The following is a 20471-nucleotide window of genomic DNA, read 5'->3' as shown; positions in this document are numbered from 1 at the left end:
ATAACTTGACGTCCTGCTAAAATTGACAAGAAGATCAGGAGAAAACTGGTCAGGGAGACTGCCAAGAGGTCACCAGCATCATTAAAAGAATTGTAGCAATTTCTGGCAAGTACTGGTTGCTCCCTACATATGACAACAATCCCCCAAAACCATGTGGAATGATGTGTTATGGTCTTGTTACGGCCCAGTCTAGGTTAGAGTAACCAGCTTGCGATTCAGTGGAATTGACCTTTAAATAAGGGATGCCAGGAATAACAAACACCAACAGGTTTGTTCAAAAAGTTGTGGTATATTGTAAAACACACAAATATATACATATAACTGTACAAAGAACCAACACCAGGCATACCTTCAGGGTGGGCCAAGGCCAACATAATAAAGAAAAGGATTCTTTGTTTGGTAGCTAGTTTACCTGAAAGGAAACGGAAACAAAAAGAACCCCTCTCCCAAAAGAAATGGCAGCCACACCCCTACTGCCAGTGAACCGAGTGCAAAATATATACAATGGTGAATAGAATATACAACAGGTACAGGGACAACCAAACTCAGTTAAAAACCAGGCAAGAGTCAAAAACAAGAACAGAAGTCCGAATGCAGAATACAAACAACACAACAAACACAATCTCTGAACACCCAAGCACGCGTAAACACTTCCAACATCCCACTCCATTCTCACTCCTCTTCCTCTTTAAATAGCGTCGTCATTCAGTGATCTCATCCTGGGAGGCGGGAGCAAGGCAGGCTAGGGCAGGCTGGAAACTCTGGGAGGGAATTCGGACCTGCACACAAAAATATGGCACAGCACACAAACAACTTCCCATCCCAAAGATAGCGGGTTGTAACACTCTGATGAGACCAAAGAACATTTTGGCCATAATATCAAACGATTTGTTTGGCACAAAAACAAAACACAGCACATCACCAAAAGAACACCATACCCACGGTGAAGCATGGTGGTGGCAGCATCATACTCTGGGGCTGTTTTTCTTCAGCTGGAACTGGGGCTTTAATCAGTGTGGATGGAATAATAAATAGCTCCAAATACCAGTCAATTTTGGCACAAAACCTTAAGGCTACTGCTAAAACACTTAAGATGAAGAGGAATTTCACCTCTCAGCATGACAACGACCCAAAGCAAACCTCCAGATTAACAAAGGAATGGCTTCACCAAGACAAGCTCAAGGTTTTGGAAGTCCAGACCTAAATCCAATCAAAGATCTGTGTGGTGACCTGAAGACAGCTGTGCACAGGAGATGCCCAGATCTGACAGGTCCAATCTGACAGAGTTAGAATGCTTTTGCAAGGAAGAATGGCAAAATATTGCTAAGTCAAGATGTGCCAAACTGCTTGGCTCTTAAACAAAAAGACTGAATGCTGTGATAAAATCTAAAAGTGCTTCAACTAAGTATAAGCTTAGAGGTGTGCACACTTTTATTTTGTTTTCTCCCTAAAATGATTCTTTCACTTTAATGCATAGGTTAATTTCACAATACAATTTAGAAAATTTCACAATAAAGGTAGAAAAGGTTCTGACATGATTTATCTTGGTTTAATTTTTTTATCCATCACAAAAACCTGCCATTTTAACAGGGGTGTGTAGACTTTTTATATCCACTGTATCCACTGTAATGTTTGCATAACTATCAATTGTAAATGTTGCTGCGTGTCAAGTGTGTCTTGTATATCTGTGTCCTCTGTAGAGTCGAAAGCTCAGGAGAAGAGGCGCCCGCACCACCTCGGTCACCGCCTCTCACTCGACTGTCCTAGCAACAGCCAAGCCGTCCCAGCACGTCCCCCGCTCTCCCCTTCATCCTCAACCTCCTCCTCCACTTCCTCCTCTCCCTCCTCCTCCTCCTTGGGGGCAGGGGCAGCCTCCTGCTCCATCAATACGGCAGGTCTGTACTCCCACACCGGCCTGCTCACCAAACTAAGCTCTCTGCACCACACCTGCCTCAGAGACACTCAGAAAGCACAGCCAGCACAGCAAGACTAACTGGCTGCTGTGTTTGTGTGTGTGTTTGTGTGTGTGTTTGTGTGTGTGTTTGTGTGTGTGTGTGTGTGTGTGTTTGTGTGTGTGTGTTTGTGTGTGTGTGTTTGTGTGTGTGTGTTTGTGTGTGTGTTTGTGTGTGTGTTTGTGTGTGTGTTTGTGTGTGTGTTTGTGTGTGTGTTTGTGTGTGTGTGTGTTTGTCCGCATATGTGTGAGATTGAGCGCGTAAATGAGTCTCTGCTGTGGTGCTTATCTTTAAATAGAAGGCCCCGAGGATTTTAATGGTTTTAATTTCACAGAAGTGGCTGTGATTTACGAAATTGTGAATCTGCTTGCTGGCATTTAAACCTTTTTTTTTTTTTTTTTTTTTTTTTTTTTTAAATCATGGAAGTAATTGGTCTTGGTTTTGTTTTTGTAGCATTGCACTTTGATCATATTAATATGAAACACATACTCAATGCCAATGACTGAATGTAATGGGAACACAAAATGGTGCATAGCAACTGTGTGTGTGTGTGTGTGTGTGTGTGTGTGTGTGTGTGTGTGTGTTAGTTACTCTCTTTTCGGAAACATTTGTTTCCTGAGCAGTGATGAATCATTTCTGCAGTATGCATTCTTGCACTTTTCTTCTCTTGTCATTCATTTCTGAATTTTATTAACTGTCTTTTTTTCTTTCTTTCTTTTTTTTCTATTTTCTTTGCAATTCAGATTGCAATATATAGAAAATGCCAGTACTGTACCACCACTTCAGTCTATCTATCTTTCTGGGGTTAAAATAGGTGATGTTGCTGTCAGACGGTATTTATGATCTCAAAATATCAATACTGTAGCATAATGTCAAATGTATCGCTATTCAGTCAAGTCATTATGAACTGAAACGCTTTGTATGTCAGTACAGAGGTTCCATTCACAGAGGACTAGAATGATGGATATTTGCTTTAAGGATGTTTTTGCGCAGTAATATTTCTCAAGCAAGAATTTCTTATTGCCAATATCAGTAAAAGTAATAGTTACTCAGAACCGAAATAAGTCTGTCCCATCGTGGATTTTTTTTTTCCCCACTGTTCATGAATCAGTGGGAAACGTTTGCGAACAGATTTGTTTGCGATTATGCTTTTGAATAGTGTAATGTTACCAACGTGTTAACAGAACAAAGGGACATGATGAATAAGAGTACAGCCTCTGGTTCACATTGGCAAGCAGTGCCATAGCAAAAATGATTCTGTTCTTATGGTGGTCTGTGTTCACCAAAACATCAGCCAGTCCACTCACACACTCAAAAATATATTATTATTATTATTATTATTATTATTATTATTATTATTATTATTTTGCAAGATTTCTTGTTAGATTAAAAAACAATAATAATAAAAAAAAGTCCTCTTCTTACAGTCATGTGTGGTATAGTAACAAATCCAACCATTTACTCACACTCGGTAAAATTTATAGCCTTTTCACCATTTGTCAGTTTTATGATGTATATAAATTTTATTCTGTACATGTTTTACGAAAGGCTCTAATGTTTAGAAATGTTTCTTCAGATTGCTGGTCGGTGGCTCCTTTTTATATAGATGTATAAATGTTTCTGGAAACTTTCTTTACTTTATCACTCTGTACGTACGTAGCTTTGTGGAACCTTCTCAAAATGTGGTCAGTTAAATTAACCGGACAGATATAAACAAATTAAGGTAGCCGCATTTGACTTGCCTCGGGAGCGGGAACTCGGAAACTGGAATTACGTCATTTTCGACCTGCAAAAGCGGGGAGGGAGGGTAGTTGTGCAAACATGAGTGGTGTATGTTTTCGTCCTCAAAGCAGTGAACCATATAGTCAGTGTTATAGATTCAACAATGGAACATGTCTGATTGCTTTAAAGATGATACTTGTATATACAATATAACTCATTCAAAGGTAAGAAGTGCTACTTTGTTTACTTTTCATGCTGTGAGCAGCCATAATGATTCGACGTCACTTGCTGAACCTGGTGGGGGGGTTGTACCTGAGTCGAGGGGGTGTTTTGTTTGTTTTTATTTTTTTATTTCCTGGTCGGAAGTCAATATTTTTTTTTTTTTTTTTTTTTTTTAAACCATCAAATGCAGAATAAGTGTAATCCATGGGTACTTTATTCAACTTGCTGACCCATACTACATCAGCACTTGTCACACTTTTTTCCTGTGTTTTACGCAGTCTTGATTTGAACCACTGTGATGGAAATGAGATTTGTTTGTGTCTGTGATTTTTCCTTATTGGATGACGCCACTTGTAACTAACAGATGACGTTTGGATAGAATAGCCGGTTCACTGAATAGATTATGATCGACCTTGTTTTTGTAAGCTATGCTTTACTTGTCTCTGTTGTGGTGTCACCTCATAACAGTCAGTAAAATAAGTCCTCTCCTTCTTTTTCTTCTTCCATCTTTTATATCTATAACCTAAATACAGTTCCACTATGGGATGTAGCTTTTTTGTGAACGAGTATCTACACTCTTCAAAAAAAAAAAAAAAAAAAAAAAAAAAAAAAAGGAAAAGAAAGGGTCTCTCAGAGGTTAATGGATCAGTTGTTGGTTCCAGCTAGAACCACTTTCAGCCTGTTTTAAAACGATCTGTTACACGGTTCTGCTCATATCCTTTAAGGGTGTTCCTCCATAGGAGCAAACCGAACTGTTCAGACTACTAGATTTAACCCTTTTTTTTCTTTTTTTTTTCCCCCCTAAGAGTGTAAAAAAACGAGTTGTCCATAATCATGTAGTTGCTGATGTTTGTGTCTAAAGCAAATTTCAAAATCATGTTTAGCCTTTAACTCTACAATACCACTAAATGTGCTTCACATTCAATCTGCAGTGTGGATGACCGTGTACACCATTATACTGTATGTATACACTTTTATTTACATAATTTATTATACTGTACCGTATATTACGCACAATTTTTGGGCTGTTGGAAGAGATGGAGGTCCAAATTTTTCATTCTTAAATAAATGTGACTGCTGGTTGAATGGAAACGAAGAATTCTGACCTTTTTGTGTTTTCCTGCACTTTCACTTTATTTTTTAAAGGGCCGGTTTGTCAGTTTTGCAACTGCAATAAAATACGACTAGATACACTAAAATTACACACTACACCTTTAAAGTGTTCTGCTCTGACTGATTTCCTGAAGTCACAACATTTGCTTTAATCTTTCTCATCTTTCATGTTGCTTTTCACACTATAATAAGGTAGTATGTTTACCTCGTATTATGAATCATAGAAAATCTCATGAATCAGTAATTAAATCTTAAGCTCATTCTTGACTTATAATTAATTTTTAAATCAGTGTTGTAATATTTGTTATTAAATTATCATATCAGATATCATTATTATTATCATGGCCAAACTGACAATCTTTTGGAGCAAAGTTTCCAGCAGCTAAGTTCCTGGCAAAAAAGTAAGGAACTGTAGCAGCTGTCAACTTTTAAACCCTACGTTGCATTACGGTTTCTCTCCACATGAATCACCTACATCACATAAGTGGACACTTGCAGTACAGGTCCATGAGGGTATAATAAGGAGCGTCAGGAAGCACTTGTTCTTGACAACAAGAATAATAATTTCCTTTTGAACTATATACAGTCGTATTCGATTTGCAAAATAAGTGGATTGGTAACTATCTAGCAAAATGAAAGGCAGTCACTGTGGAGTTAGCACAAACCCCAACTTGAACAAAGCAAATTGAGCATATTCAGTGTATTCATGTTTAATTTTATACCTGCATTTATAAATATCATCTCCCTGTTTTGCTGTCTTTACAAAGAAATGGCTTGAGGTCACATTACTATCTATACACTTACATGGTCCATCCTCACTGTTTACCTGCTAGCAAAGTATTCACACAGCATTAGCATAGTGAGCACTGTGTTTCTGTTCAAGTCGAGTGTTTCTCCTAATTTATCGTTGCTAATTACACAACAGTGGCTGACTACATGCATTTTCTATTATTCTAGATCATAGCAGACTATTATATCAGTTTCATTGTATTCAGTTGTTGCTTAAAACCATGCTGCTAATCTTGCTAATTTCCACCACATGCATAGTGCTGTGCTATCACGATGTATCATTATTCAGAAAGTCTGGTTGATTAAAAAAAAAAACCTCAAGCAGAAACAAAGAGAGCTCGGTATTCATTTTAAAGCACTTTACAATAAATCCAGCTCTGAAAAGCCATGCAAAAAATTTCATTCTTGTTTGTTTTTTCCCCCCGTTTGTCTTGCTCTGACATGTTAGTATTTGAACTCGCACTCTTAGATTATTTTGTTGTATTTATTCCTAATATAAAGCATCATGTACACTTAAGAGCCACTTTATTAGTGACGGTGTACTAATAATGGGAGGAAGCGTCTCTCAGTTTTTCATGGCATGGATTCAACAAGGTGTATGAAATATTGCTTTGACATGATCACTTGACATGATTGCTACAGATATTTGAGCAGCACATTCATGCTTCACATCCCAAATGTTCTCTGATGGATTCAGATTCGGTTCAGACTAGGAAGGTCACTGAAATACATTGAACTCACTGTTGTGTTCCTGGAACCAAGAAAACATTCCCCACACCATTACACCACAACCGACAGCCTGTAGTGTAGGCCCAATGCAGGTTACAGTAGGTCCATGGATTCATGCCAAATTCTGACCCTACGACTTACTTGTTGCAGCAGAAACAGATTCATCAGAGCAGGATACGTTTTTTCCAGTCTTTAACAGTCCAGTTTGGGCGAGCCTGTGCCCACTTCAGCCTCAGATTCTTGTTCTTGGCTGACAGAAGTGGATCCCGCCGTGAGCTTTTGCTGTTGTCACCCATTCACCTCAAGGTTCAAAGTGTTGTGGGTTCTGAGATGCTTTTCTGCTCACCATGGTTGCAGCGTGTGGTTATTTAAGTTACCTTACCTTCCCTGTTCACACAAACCTGTCAGGCTGTTCTCCTCTGGACCTCTCTCATTAACAAGGTGATGTTTTTTGTTTTTTGCATCATTCTGAGTAAACTCTAAAGACTGTTATGCATGAACATCCCAGGAGGTCAGCAGTTTATGAAATACTCAATCCAGCCCATTTGATACCAACAACCATGCCACGGTTAAGATCACTGAGATCACATTTTTTCCTCATTCTGATGTTTGATGTGAACATTAACTATTAGCTATTGACCTGTATCTGCACGATTGTATGTATTGCACTGCTGCCACATGATTGGCTGAATTGATACTTGCATGAATGGGCAGGTGCACAGGTGTTCCTAATAGTAACATAGTTTAAGAAGATAAAGTAAAAATAATTTTGGTACAAGACTAATGGACTACACTTTCATTTTTGAATGACTAAAACACGTGTCACTCTTTAGTTTCAGTGTTGGATGTGATTCATTTGATTCACAGCAATCCTGGTTTTCATGACTTTCTTCTTTTCCTTTCTTGTGACTACGTAGCAAACGGTGATCCTCAATCTCAGCCAACATTACAGAGCAAAGATCCTCTTTCACGGATTCAGATGGGCGTCATTAATGGAAGTCCAGACTCCACTCAGTCATTTGCAGTACTGCAGAGGTTGTCACAGGTAGAGCACTATCACTGCATGTACCTGCATACATCTACAGAATTGAACTTACTTGTTTCCTTCTCTTTTCAGATATCCCTAGAGGAGCACTCCATGGATGTTATCTCATCCATTCAGTGCAGAAGGTAATGCAGTTCACTTTCATGTTGCAGCTGTTTAAAAACCCTGAATAGATATTTCTGTGCTCTTTTCCTTTTATTTATTTATTTATTTATTTATTTATTTATTTATTTATTTATTTTAAATCAAGTAGGTTCTTTGCTAACCCATTCTTCTGTTGATCTACATGATTTCAGGTGTGAGCTGCATTTCCGACCGAGTCGAATCCCAGTACTTAAGGCAGAGTTTTCGTCTCATCCTCTACCTCAGTTTACGTGCTGTGACAGTTCCACCGTGAGAACAGGGAAGCTGGTCAAACCCGGTCTCAAAAAACAACTAACAGGTCTGTACTTCATTATCTCAACATCATTGATGTAAATGTGCTGCATGAAACCCTGAGGCTTTCTTTCTTAGAGGGGTGAGGTATTTGAGCTGCTTTTGTTTACATTCTGATTCAAACACAGTTATTTTGAAAGGAATTCAATAAATACAGACTTTAAAACGATATGTTTATTCATTTGATTAGCTGTGATTAGGTCTTGGTCTTTACATGATGAGTGACTTCATTACATTGTGTATTAGGGATAGATCACTCTGCGCTGCGTTTGACGACAAAAGCTCTGTTGAGGAACTCTTCCCAAAGCTATAAGTGCTCTGGGGACAATATGGAAGGCACAACTAAAAAGGTAACACACACACACACATGCTTCTTAGAGTAATGGAGTGCTGAATGTACTGTATAGTGCAACAAGATACAACTTGGAATTGTGGCTACTCATTTTCAGCTCCAATGTATGCTCAGTTCTTGCTTTATGATGTAGGGAATCTAGCCAGCGGTGGGCAGAGCACAGACACACAGGAGGCTGTTTAAGTGTCACATGTGGAGAGTTTATTTAAAGTGAGGGTGTGTGTATGCAAAAGTGATGCCGTGAGGTGAAGTGCTCAGGTGGGGTCATCCGTGGGGCTGCCGGGGCCGTGCTGGGGGTTTCCCGAGCAGCTGGGATCCCATTCTGCAGTCAGGCAATGCCGCGGGTGCAGCCAGGGGGGGGAGTCTTCGGTCATGTCGGAATCCTCTGCAAAAAACACACAACAAATTAGCATGCACACCTTGGGAGCCCTCTCTCACTTTGCTAGTGGAAGATCGCTCTTTTATACTCTCCCTTTGGCTGCTGGATAGTGGAGAGCGGCCGCTCTAATCATCAGCCACCAGCCGTGTGTGTGTCGGCGGTCCCACCCCACCTACATCCACGCGCCCTTCGGCTGTCCAAAACATTGGTGATGCTGAAGTGGACGCCCTCAGTTCTGAGCCTACTGCTGCTGTGTTTCAGGCCCACAGTGCATCACACCGTGAGAGGCCATCTGCGTTCCCATGTTGGGTTCCCGTCCGGTGTTGGACCTGTATAGAGAAATCCAAAAATCTCTCTTTCCAGGGCCTCTCTTTCTCCTCTCAGGTGGGGACAGCTTGCTGCTGATGTAGAGGACCGGGTGTTCTTCTCCGTCGAAGGTCAGCAAGAGGACAGTGCCCAGCCCAGTCTTGGATTCAGCGGTGTGTACGGTGAATGGAAGGGTGAAGTCTGGGTTACACAGTACTGGGGCACTGGTGAGAGCCTCTTTTCTTTCTTTGACATAGGCCGGGGGTAGTCCTTCACTGCCTTTCGTCAGGTCCAGTGTGGATATGAACCGGGGCCCTCCCCAGTCGCTCCACTAGGTCGTCCACTCCGGGGAGGGGATAGCTGTCAAACTCTGAGACCTGGTTCAGCTTCCGGAAGTCATTGCAGAGGCGCATACTTCCGTCGGGCTTCGGCACGACTATGGTGGGGCTGGACCAGGGGCTGTTGGACTCATCTATGATGTTGTCCCGCAGCATCCGGCCGACCTCCTCCTCGATAGCCTTGCAGCGGGCCTCTGGGACACGATAGGGCTGCTGTATTACCACTACCCTTGGGCATGTCTTGATATCATGGTGGACCAGCTGTGTCATCCCTGGGGAGGTAGAAAAATCATCAGTGAATTGACCCACCAACTCTGTTAGCTCCTGTCTTTCTGTGGGGGTGAGATCTTCACCCAGCTGAACCAAGCTGCCCTTGTTGTGATCTGTGTCTAGGACCGTGAACGAAGACAATACTGGCGCCGGCTCTATCCACTTCTTCAGCAGGTTCACGTGGTATGTTTTTGTCTCCACTCGCTTACCGGGTTGCTGTAGGCGACAGTTCATGGCGCCCTTCCTCTCGAGGACTGTATATGGGCCCTGCCACCAGGCTACGAACTTACAGGAGCTATTTGGCACTAGGCTGGACCTCCCGGGGTTGCGCTGGGTGGTTGTACATTCTTTTATGTTTGGGTTAGTATGTGTGTGCTGCTCACCTTCTGCTGTGGCGTCCCCCTCTATTGGGCATGCCGAACTTGTGCATCCTTCGCTCTCTGGGGCGCCCTCCTGGACTTGGGAGTTGGGCTGTCCGGGAACCCTGGCCAGTCTCTTCCAAGGAGCAGTGGTACTGGGAGGTCGGGGATGACACCCACTCGGAGTGGCCAGGTGCATGCTTCACCCTGTATCTGGACCTTGGCGTCGGGGACTTCCTGTGCATCCCCATGTACGCAGGTCACTTTGATGGTTCCGTTCCTGCTGATGTTTTTTGGCAGGATCGTCGGTTGGGTCAGGGTCACCGTGCTCCGTGAGTCCAACAGGGCGGTGACTGGGCTTCCCTCGACCCACACGATCAGGGTAGGTGCTTTTGGTGGGTCCGGCATGTGGAGGGCGCACCCGCCAGCCAGGGTTTCTGGGCCTTCTTCGGCGTCCCTGGGTCCAGCTCTGTCCCATAGACGGGGTGGCTTTGGTGGTTCTTTCCCTCCCCAGCGTAGTTATGGCGTTCGGGCCAGTGTGGCGGGAATCTTCTAGGGGGGCTAAGGGTTCGCCGTCCTTCCCTGCTGAGTTGCCGGGTGGCCAAGGTGTGTTCCAGGGCGGTTAGTAGTTCCTTGGGCATCCTGGGAGCCTGCATCCCCACGGCCTGGTGTTCTGTGGGCGGCCAAGTTCTCAGGAACTGATCCATGGCCACCTTCTCTGCAACCATGGTGGTGGTATACTGGTCTGGTTGGAGCCACCTATTGGTGATGCACAGGATGGTGTCCATCTGTCTGTGTGGCTTGACTCCAGGCCTGTATCTCCATTGGTGGAACTCCGCCGCCGCCTGGTGCGGGGTTCACCCGCACCATGCCAGGATCTCCCTCTTTACTTCTTCGTAGTCTGCTGCTTCCTCCGGAGAGAGGGCATAGTACACCGTGTGCGCTTCTCCGGAGACCGGTGGGCCGAGAATGCATGGCCACTCTTCGATGCCCCAGTCTTCTCGGTGGGCGACCCGTTCGAAGGCCTCTAGGTAGGCCTCAATGTCGTCCTCCGGGGTCTGGTGGGGAAGAAGGTGCCGGGCTTCTCGGCCGGGATCAGGGAGAGGTGTGGCGGCTGCAAGGGTGGTTGTTTTCAGGGCCAGAAGCTCCCGGGTTGTGACCTGCAGGCTTTGGGTAAGCTGCTGCGTCACGGCCTGCTGCTGGAGTCTCCATGAGATGCTGTAGCATGGGATCCTTTTTTTTTTTTTTTTTTTACCCGCGACGTGGGGTTTTTTTTTGTTGTTTATTTATTTATTTATTTTTTATTGTGTAGGTGGGTCTGTGCTCATGCCCACATCCTCCACCAGTGTAGGGAATCTAGCCAGCGGTGGGGAGAGCACAGACACACAGGAGGCTGTTTAAGCGTCACACGTGGAGAGTTTATTTAAAGTCCGTGAGGGTGTGTGTGTGCAAAAGTGATGCCGTGAGGTGAAGTGCTCAGGTGCCGGGGTCGTCCGTGGGGCTGCCGGGGCTGTGCTGGAGGTTTCCCGAGCAGCTGTGATCCCATTCTGCAGTCAGGCAATGCCACGGGTGCAGCCAGGGGACGGAGTCTTCGGTCGCATTTGAATCCTCTGCAAAAAACACACAACAAATTAGCATGCATGGGAGCCCTCTCTCCCTTTGCTAGCGGAGGATCGCCCTTTCATACTCTCTTGTCGGCTGCTGGATGGTGGAGAGCAGCTGCGCTGATCAGCCACCAGCCGTGTGTGTGTCGGCGGCCCCACCCCACAGCCACGCGCCCTTCGGCTGTCCGAAACATTGGTGGTGCTGAAGCGGTGCTCTTTACTTTTTGTGCACCAGCCGTGGGCCTGTCGCCACAATGAGATGGAACGCTTGTTTAAAATTCCTGGATTATAATACATTTCATATTATAAAGCAAACACTCTAACGTACATTGGAGTTCCATTACACTCAAAGGAAAGTAGGTGTGCTCCGCAGTACAGTCATTAGGGATTTTAAGCAAGGACGTTTGATAGGCTGCATCTAGTTAACTTTCAGAGACTTAACGTAGATGTAACATCGCCTAGATCAAATTCTCTTTCAACTATCGGGTGCTTGAAATCTCAGAAATTCTATAATCATTATGATATTAACGTTGACTGTGATCACGCTGGCTCTCTGGTGTAATTATGAGCAGAGTCGTAAGAAAAATGGATGAAATTCTACGTGCCTTTGACCTCGTTGCTCTGAATTCATTGAAGGAAGAGTGGAATTGTCTAGAACAGAGGTGCCCAAACTTTTTCCTATGAAGGGCCAAAAATCAAACTTGATTGAGGGCCGTGGGCCGAAAGTAAACGTTGCATTATACCAAACTGTATTATATTAAAATTAAAGTTGCCATGGTTCTCCTCATTTATGATTTCATAATATTTACAAATAAATAAATAGAAAACATTAGACTGTAATCTGCTTAACTAATGCAGTTTTATTTTCAGAGTTTTATAGTTCAGTGAAACTTATAGTATAATGAAAACATAGAAACAATCCCATTCATAGTACATGTTCAATGCCTAATACAACTATTCAAGCTATAAGCAATACAACCACATTCCTGCAATATCAGTGACCTCTAATGAGAGACATGAAGCTGGTCCTTATTTTTCAAAAGTTTTTCCAAATTGGGCTGCAGCTGACTTACTGACAAAGTCAGGATATTATGTAGGTGAGAGTCAGTTAGTTTGCTTCTCAGTTTACACTTGTTCAAGTTCATCAGACTGAAAGTCTGCTCACAGAGGTAGGTACTGCCAAACAGAGACAGCATCACTTGTGCCTGTTTGCACATCTTTGGGAACCTGTTTGCTGGGACACATTTGTAGAAGTCTGTCAAGGGAAGGGACCTGAACTTGTGTTTGAGTTCTTAATCACACTGAACCTCAATTAGTTCCATCTGAAGATCATCACTGACTGTGTCCACACTGATGGTGAAGGGTTGAGCAAACAATTCAAAGTCAGTAGCATTGTGTCTGAAGTCCTCAAAGCGACTGTCAAACTCCTGGATAAGGTTGCTGAGAACAGCATCATACTCGGGTACCTTCTCTTTCATCATGTCTGCCTCTCTAAAACAGGGAAAATGGGCTAAATTTCCTGGATGTGGGGATGAGAGAGAGGAACAGTGTGAGACTGGGAATGAAAGAAGAGAAAAGCAGGCATGTAAAAACAGAGGGAGGCAAATAGAATAAATAACTGACAAAACAAGGAAATTAATCCATGATAATTTAAGAGAATTTTGACACAAATTTTATCAGCTTGATTAACACAAAATACCAAAGCTGACTCCACTGGATATAAATGCAAACTAAATATACGTATTAATAATAATAATGACTGCACATAAAACTATTGTGAATATTATAATTGTGAATGTTACCTGCTGAGAGATGTCTTCTGAGCAGCAGAAGTTTTTGTTTGAAGGCTCGCACATGATCAAAAAGCTGGGTGATAATCTGATCTTTACCCTGGAGCTGAACATTTAAAACATTGAGCAGCTCTGTAACGTCCACAAGGAAGGCCAGGTCAGAAAGCCATTTCTCATTCGTGGGCACTTGAATACTGCCAATTTTGGTTTCCTGAAAAGCTCTGATCACGCAGATCAAAAAATCTCCTGAGAACTTTTCCTCGGCTCAACCATCTAACCTCCTGGTGGTACAACACATCACCATATTGTGCCTCCATCTCATCTAACCGTACCTTGAACTGCTGATGAGAGAGCGCCTTGGAGCGTATATCATTCACAATTTTGGTGACGTCACGCATCACATCCACAAGCCCGATGGATTTGGCACATAGCTGTTCTTGATGTAAAATACAGGAAATCTGATAGCTAGCCCGTGTGGCACTTTCTTGAGCTGATGAAGGACGTAGCAGCGCACTCTGCTCAGATCGAAGTTTAGCAAGCAGCTCGTTAGCCTTCTGTTTTCGCGCCTCGCCGCTGTACTCTGAGAAAGCTGAAGAATGTTTTGTTTCATAATGACGACAGATATTGTACTCTATCAGAACAGCAACTGACTGTTTGCAAACTAGACACACTACCTTTGAATTGATTTCAGTAAATAAAAAATCATCCTTCCAAACCTTTTAAAATTTCCTCTTGTCTGTGTGCCACTGCCTGGATCTCTCCATTATTACCTGTTTGTTGACTGGCACAAAGCACGCTGGCCTTGAAGTACGCATGTACATTAAATAAAATTCAAATTCTTATATTCTCTACATTTAATTTCAATTTACATTTTTTGTAACTCAAAAAAAAAAAAAATATGTTATGTTAAATTAGAAATGCAGATCAGCATCAATTCAATTTTTCCCCCTGCCCCCCCTCACATATGGCATGGTGGGCCAAATCAAGTCACCATGGGCCAACTTTGGCCCACGGGCCCTAGTTTGGGCATCTCTGGTCTAGAAGAAACATCATTCTCGTCAAACACGCATTAAAAGCTCATCTAGACGTCATGTTTTGACGAGTACTGCAGACATTTTCTGTTCTTTTACACTGTGATTAATGATTGCATTACTAAGCAGTCTGAAAATAATGTATAATGAGTTAAATTACATTTTAATGTAAAGAGCTTCTTCCAGAGTGCACAAAGAGCAGTTTACCTTAAACATTTCAAGTATAAACTGAAATGTCTGAAATGGAACAGTGTATTGAATTTTAAAAGATTTGTACCGTGCTACTTTTAGTGCATGTCTGTTTTTTCTTATAAGTAAATACTGTATAACCTACTTTTATATATGAATCAAAACAACACCGTGTGCATTGTTTTTGGCAGGACGACGCTCCAGAACCAGTGCAGTCGGAGCTTTGGCTTGTGAGTGGCAGTGTTTCCCAGAGCACAGAGACCTGAACTGCTTCTCTAAATATCCATTTCATTCCCTCACTCACTCGTATCACTAGGCAGGTCTATGGTACACCGAGAATAAATACACAGCTGCAACTTTTATACATGTGTATAATCATAATCTGATCGTGTCCGTAACTAATACTTGTACAAGATCCGATCTTGAGATGACTGCTTCACAAAGCTTCATGAAGGATGGACCAATCTCATTCGGACTCAGGAATTACATAAATTATTAATCAGACTCACATATCAGATAAATGTGTTCATATCTTATGTGACTGTCCAGCTGTAGCATGAATGACGTAGCATGATGCAGTCCAGTAACGTCATGAAACGGTCTGTTGACCAACACATAACACAACGCAAAGTGATTTATTCCTCCTATACCACATGAATTAGCTAACAATTACAGTTTTCATTTATTAAAGAACAACATGTTTTAATTGCTTTATAGTTACACTTAATAATCGTGGAACATCCGTTGTACAAGTTCATTCCAGTTTCTTACTTACATTATAACAGCTAGAAAGCAGTCGCTCCCTTACCAACCTCTTTTTTTTTTTTCCCCCTCTATTTCTCAAAGATGAAAAATGAACCCTCCGTCCTGAAGACTCTCCTGTGGCAGAAAACCTAAAAGAATATACACAGTGCTGACACTGGAGACTCCTTCCAAACATGTTAAATGAACATGTCCTAATAGAACGCTTCACCATATCAACAATTGCATGCATATTTTACATTAAACATTTGTTTATTGATTTTCACAGGATATAAAAATACAAAATATCCAGTGAGAATGTGAAATGTTTAATGGTTCAGTATCACACAAACATAACAGCACAGAACAAGGTGTGATGTATTAAATCCCTGTATTGATGCATATGTATTTAATTTCAACATTGATCAATTGCATACATTTGTAATTTGTTTATGTGGCGTGTGAGCCATACAAATGCATGTGTAAGTTGAATGGGTATTAAAACGAGCTCCTTTGCAGCCAGAACCACGGTCAGAGCTGCTGTTGTAGAAAATTAATCAACACCATCTGACCAATCTCAATGGGTTATTCAACAGCGCTGTGGTGTAATAGTGTTTAAAGAACAAATGTCCTTTATTCATCAGAATTGGACACGATCAAATCTATGAACGTGTTATGTACGAGAAAGTAGGATTTATTTTCTGTAAGTAATATGCTTATGATTGTGAATTGGCATGCAGTACACTATACGACCAAAAGTTTGTGGACATCTGACCACTACACTCATATGTGCTTGTTAAAAATCCCATTCTAGATTTATTCCCTCTTTCCTGTTATAATAAGCTCCACTCTTCTCGGAAGGCTTTCCACTATTTGTCCATTCAGTTACAAGAATATTAGTGGGATCAGGTACTGAGGAGGTCTGGGGTGCAGTCAGCGTTCCAGTTCATCCCAAAAGTGTTCAGTGGGGTTGAGGTCAGGGCTCTGCAAGACACTCAAGTTCTTCCACTCCAACCTTCACACACCATGTCTTCATAGAGCTCGCTTTGTGCACAGGGACACTGTCATGCTGGAAAAGATTTGTGCCTCTTAGTTCCAGCATACAAAGACATGGTTTACAATTGTGTTCTTCCAACTTTGTGGCAAAAGTTTGGAGAAGAAGCACATATGAGTGTGATGGGCAAGTGTCCACAAACTGTACTTTTGATCATATAGTGTGTCAATGAGCTGTTGATCAGGTTCTTATTTCCTGCAGTGATCATCCTCACTAAAATCATGGCTTATTTTGAGTTTGTCAAAGTTTCTGTAAAAGTAACTGTAAAAGACCAGACTGGGTGTTTTCATGAACTGACCAACTGCACTACATCCATTAACCTCAATGAATATGAACTTTTTGCCAGAAAAGTCATGAACCAGTATGAGCAAATACATATACATATACATCTAGTATCTCACAAAAGTGAGTACACCCCTCACATTTTTATAAATATTTGATTATATCTTTTCATTTGATAACACTGAAGAAATGACACTTTGCTACAATGTAAAGTAGTGAGTGTACAGCTTGTGTAACAGTGTAAATTTGCCGTCCCCTAAAAATAACAACACAGCCATTAATGTCTAAACCGCTGGCAACAAAAGTGAGTACACCCCTAAGTGAAAATGTCCAAATTTGACCCAAAGTGTCAATATTTTGTGTGGCCACCATTATTTTCCAGCGCTGCCTTAACTGTTTTGGGTATGGAGTTCACCAGAGCTTCACAGGTTGCCACTGGAGTCCTCTTCCACTCCTCCATGACGACATCACGGAGCTGGTGGATGTTAGAGACCTTGTGCTCCTTCACCTTCCATTTGAGGATGCTCCACAGATGCTCAATAGGGTTTAGGTCTGGAGACATGCTTGGCCAGTCCATCACCTTGACCCTCAGCTTCTTTAGCAAGGCAGTGGTCGTCTTGGAGGTGTGTTTGGGGTCATTATCATGCTGGAATACTGCATACTGATCATGCTTTGCTTCAGTATGTCACAGTACGTGTTGGCATTCATGGTTCCCTCAACGAATAGACGTATGAGTGCTGCCAGCATTGCTGCAGAGGTTGAAGGGGTGGGGGACAGCCTGTCAGTGCTCGGACCATACGCCACACACTGCATCAAATTGGTCTGCTGGGCTGTCGTCCCAGAAGGAAGCTTCTTCTAAAGACGATGCACAAGAAAGCCCGTAAACAGTTTGCTGAAGACAAGCAGACTAAGGACATGGATTACTGGAACCAAGATAAACTTATTTGGTTCAGATGGTGTCAAGTGTGTTTGGCTGCAACCAGGTGAGGAGTACAAAGACAAGTGTGTCTTGCCTACAGTCAAGCATGGTGGTGGGAGTGTCATGTTCTGGGGCTGCGTGAGTGCTGCCTTCACTGGGGAGCTACAGTTCATTGATTCATTCATGAAAGCAAACATGTACTGTGACATGAAGCAGAGAATGATCCCCTCCCTTCGGTGACTGGGCCACAGGGCAGTATTCCAGCATGATAACGACCCCAAACACACCAAGAGGACCACTGCCTTGCTAAAGAAGCTGAGGGTGAAGGTGATGGACTAAACCCTATTGAGCATCTGTGGGGCATCCTCAAACGGAAGGTGGAGGAGCACAAGGTCTCTAACATCCACCAGCTCCGTGATGTCGTCATGGAGGAGTGGAAGAGGACTCCAGTGGCAACCTATGAAGCTCTGGTGAACTCCATGCCCACGAGGGTTAAGGCAGTGCTGGAAAATAATGGTAGCCACACAATATATTGACACTTTGGGCCCAATTTGGACATTTTCACTTAGGGGTGTACTCACTTTTGTTGCCAGCGGTTTAGACATTAATGGCTGTGTGTCGAGTTATTTTTAGGGGACAGCAAATTTACACTGTTACACAAGCTGTACACTCACTACTTTACTTTTCATTTCTTCAGTATTGTCACATGAAAAGATACAATCAAATATTGACAAAAATGTGAGGAGTGTACTCACTTTTGTGAGAACACACACACACACACACACACACACACACACACACACACACTAATATATATATATATAACTATTTTATTTATTTGTTTTAGTTTATTATGTATAAGTATTTATTTTTTATGGATGCACAAAAAGCACAGAATTAAACTACAGACCTAAATTAATAATATACATTCTGGTATGTGTCTGTATTGGGTTCTTTTAATTCTTATATAATTGGACAAACAGTTTAGTTTGTGGATTTTATTTTAAATAAACAAAAAAAAAAAAAAAAAAAAAAAGGGGGTACTGAAAGTTTGCCTCGCCCCATCCGATTCATCGATTAATCGAAAGAAGAAGGGAAAAAAAAATAATTGGCCAACTAATCGATTATGAAAATAATCATTAGTTGCAGCCCTAAATTAAACTAAACCTTTTAAGCAACTCAGACCAGTTTCCCTTGCCCCTTGCACACAGTGGAGCATTTTGGATATAAATATAAGTTTGTGCTCATGCAGCACTGTCATGTTTCCCTGCTACACAAGCTTCACTATGTAAAGTTTGATCTTCTCTATGATGTGTATTATAAAATGCCCCTCTGACTTAGAGGACTTTCTTCCTCAGTCACTTGACAATTATGCCTCCGTCTGATGGTGACTAAGGTCATGTTGGGAATAAAAGGTAACGTTGACAAACAGTAAACTGAAGAAAGTCATTGTCGGTGACTCTGGGTATCTGCTAAAGCTTGCGGCATCGCATTACATGCATATGACGTCATGCACCACTGACCCAGTGTCACGTTTCAAGGTAGGGTTCGGAAGCAATCACAGATAGAAAGTTTTATTCAAACAAAAACAACAAAACAAAGACACTAAGACAACTTCGCAAAATACTGTGTCAAGAAACAAAACACGGGAACATGGAACACGGTAGTCTAAGACAAACGAAAGACGGAAGTAGTGCAGACAATGGCTATAAATAAGTGTGCTCATTTAACAGAAACGTGATTCAGGTGCAAGTGGTCATGTGACATGTAGTACAGTGCAGTGGCTGATGGGAAATTAAGTCCAGAGTTACCTACTTGATATATGACAGAACCCACCCCCAAGGGCGCTGTTCCCGGAGCGCCCAAAAAATGCACTCCCTCCATCTGGTGGTCCTGGCCCCTTGGGCAAAATGTCCCCAGCAGAACTAGGAGGCTGAGCGGTGTCCTCAGTGTTTCAGGTAAGCAGAGCGATGTTCTCAGCGGAACAGGTAAGCAGAGCGATATCCTCAGCGTGGCTGGAGCTCAGAGCGACTTCTGTGTGGCAGAACAGTGGGACAACTTCCTCCACAGGACAGGAGAGGGGAGCTATGTTCTCCACGAGGCCTGAGGGAAGCTCCTAGATTTCCGTGAGGCCATAGAGGGGAGCAAGGTTCTCCGCGAGTCCAAAGGGAGGAACGATGGTCTCCGCGGAGCATGAGGGGGGGAACGATGTCCTCCGTGGAGCTGGAAGGGGGAGTGACATATGGCGTGCAGCAAAGAAGAGGAGAGGATCGACGTCTTCAGCGGAACATGGAGGCAGAGTGACATCCTCACCGAAGCAGGAAGGCACAACGACGACCTCAGCCGAGCAGGAAAGCGGAGCGACGTCCTCAGCCGAGCAGGAAAGCAGAGCGATGTTGTGTGCGGGGTTGGTGAACAGAGGGGAGTACTTGGGTATGTCAGGACACGGAGCAACGTATTCAGCCAACCTGGCTGACCCGAAAAGCTGAGCGGCGTCCTCAGATGAGCAGGGAGGCTGACTTTCGTTCTCCGCTGACTCCGTCTGCTGAACTAGATCCATTATAGGGAAGGGAGGGTGGGAGATGGTACTAGCCCCGACCACAGACTCCCACTTGTACCCGGACTCCTCCTCCTGTTGGCGTGGCGTGGCGTAGCGTAGCGTAGTCCTCCGTGAACATAGGAGGTAAGTTGCAGCCCAGGTAATTCCTGGCGACCTGCTGCTTACGTAGCGCAGCTTGGTAATCCTCCACCTGTTGGCGTAGCGTAACGAAGTACTCCGCGAACATCGGTGGCTTCGTGACGCCCCAGTACTTCATCCTGGCGATCTGCTGCTTCCGTTGAAAGTCTTTC

The 20471-nt window shown here is 43.0% G+C and overlaps 1 protein-coding gene across 5 annotated transcripts in view; it reads left to right on the top strand.

Annotated features, from left to right (window-relative positions):
- agbl5 (AGBL carboxypeptidase 5) overlaps nt 1-15900 on the top strand; it is a 27491-nt gene extending 11591 nt beyond the window's left edge. For 3 of the 5 annotated variants that reach the window (XM_053650334.1, XM_053650332.1, XM_053650335.1), the window contains 7 exons: nt 1701-1895; nt 7445-7572; nt 7645-7697; nt 7869-8014; nt 8254-8357; nt 14817-14855; nt 15472-15900. In XM_053650334.1, the coding sequence (XP_053506309.1) occupies nt 1701-1895; nt 7445-7572; nt 7645-7697; nt 7869-8014; nt 8254-8357; nt 14817-14855; nt 15472-15522 (716 nt within the window). In that variant the 3' untranslated portion in view covers nt 15523-15900. Of the gene's footprint in view, nt 1-1700; nt 1896-7444; nt 7573-7644; nt 7698-7868; nt 8015-8253; nt 8358-14816; nt 14942-15471 lie in introns of those variants that run through there. The other 2 variants (XR_008388564.1, XM_053650336.1) reach the window with 2 other exon arrangements.
- The last annotated feature ends 4571 nt before the right edge of the window (nt 15901-20471 follow it).

This window comes from Ictalurus furcatus, chromosome 19 (genome assembly GCF_023375685.1).
Source record: "Ictalurus furcatus strain D&B chromosome 19, Billie_1.0, whole genome shotgun sequence".
Taxonomy (NCBI): Eukaryota; Metazoa; Chordata; class Actinopteri; order Siluriformes; family Ictaluridae; genus Ictalurus; species Ictalurus furcatus.
Note: the sequence above shows the minus strand (reverse complement) of the source record. Positions and strands in the feature narration are given on the sequence as shown.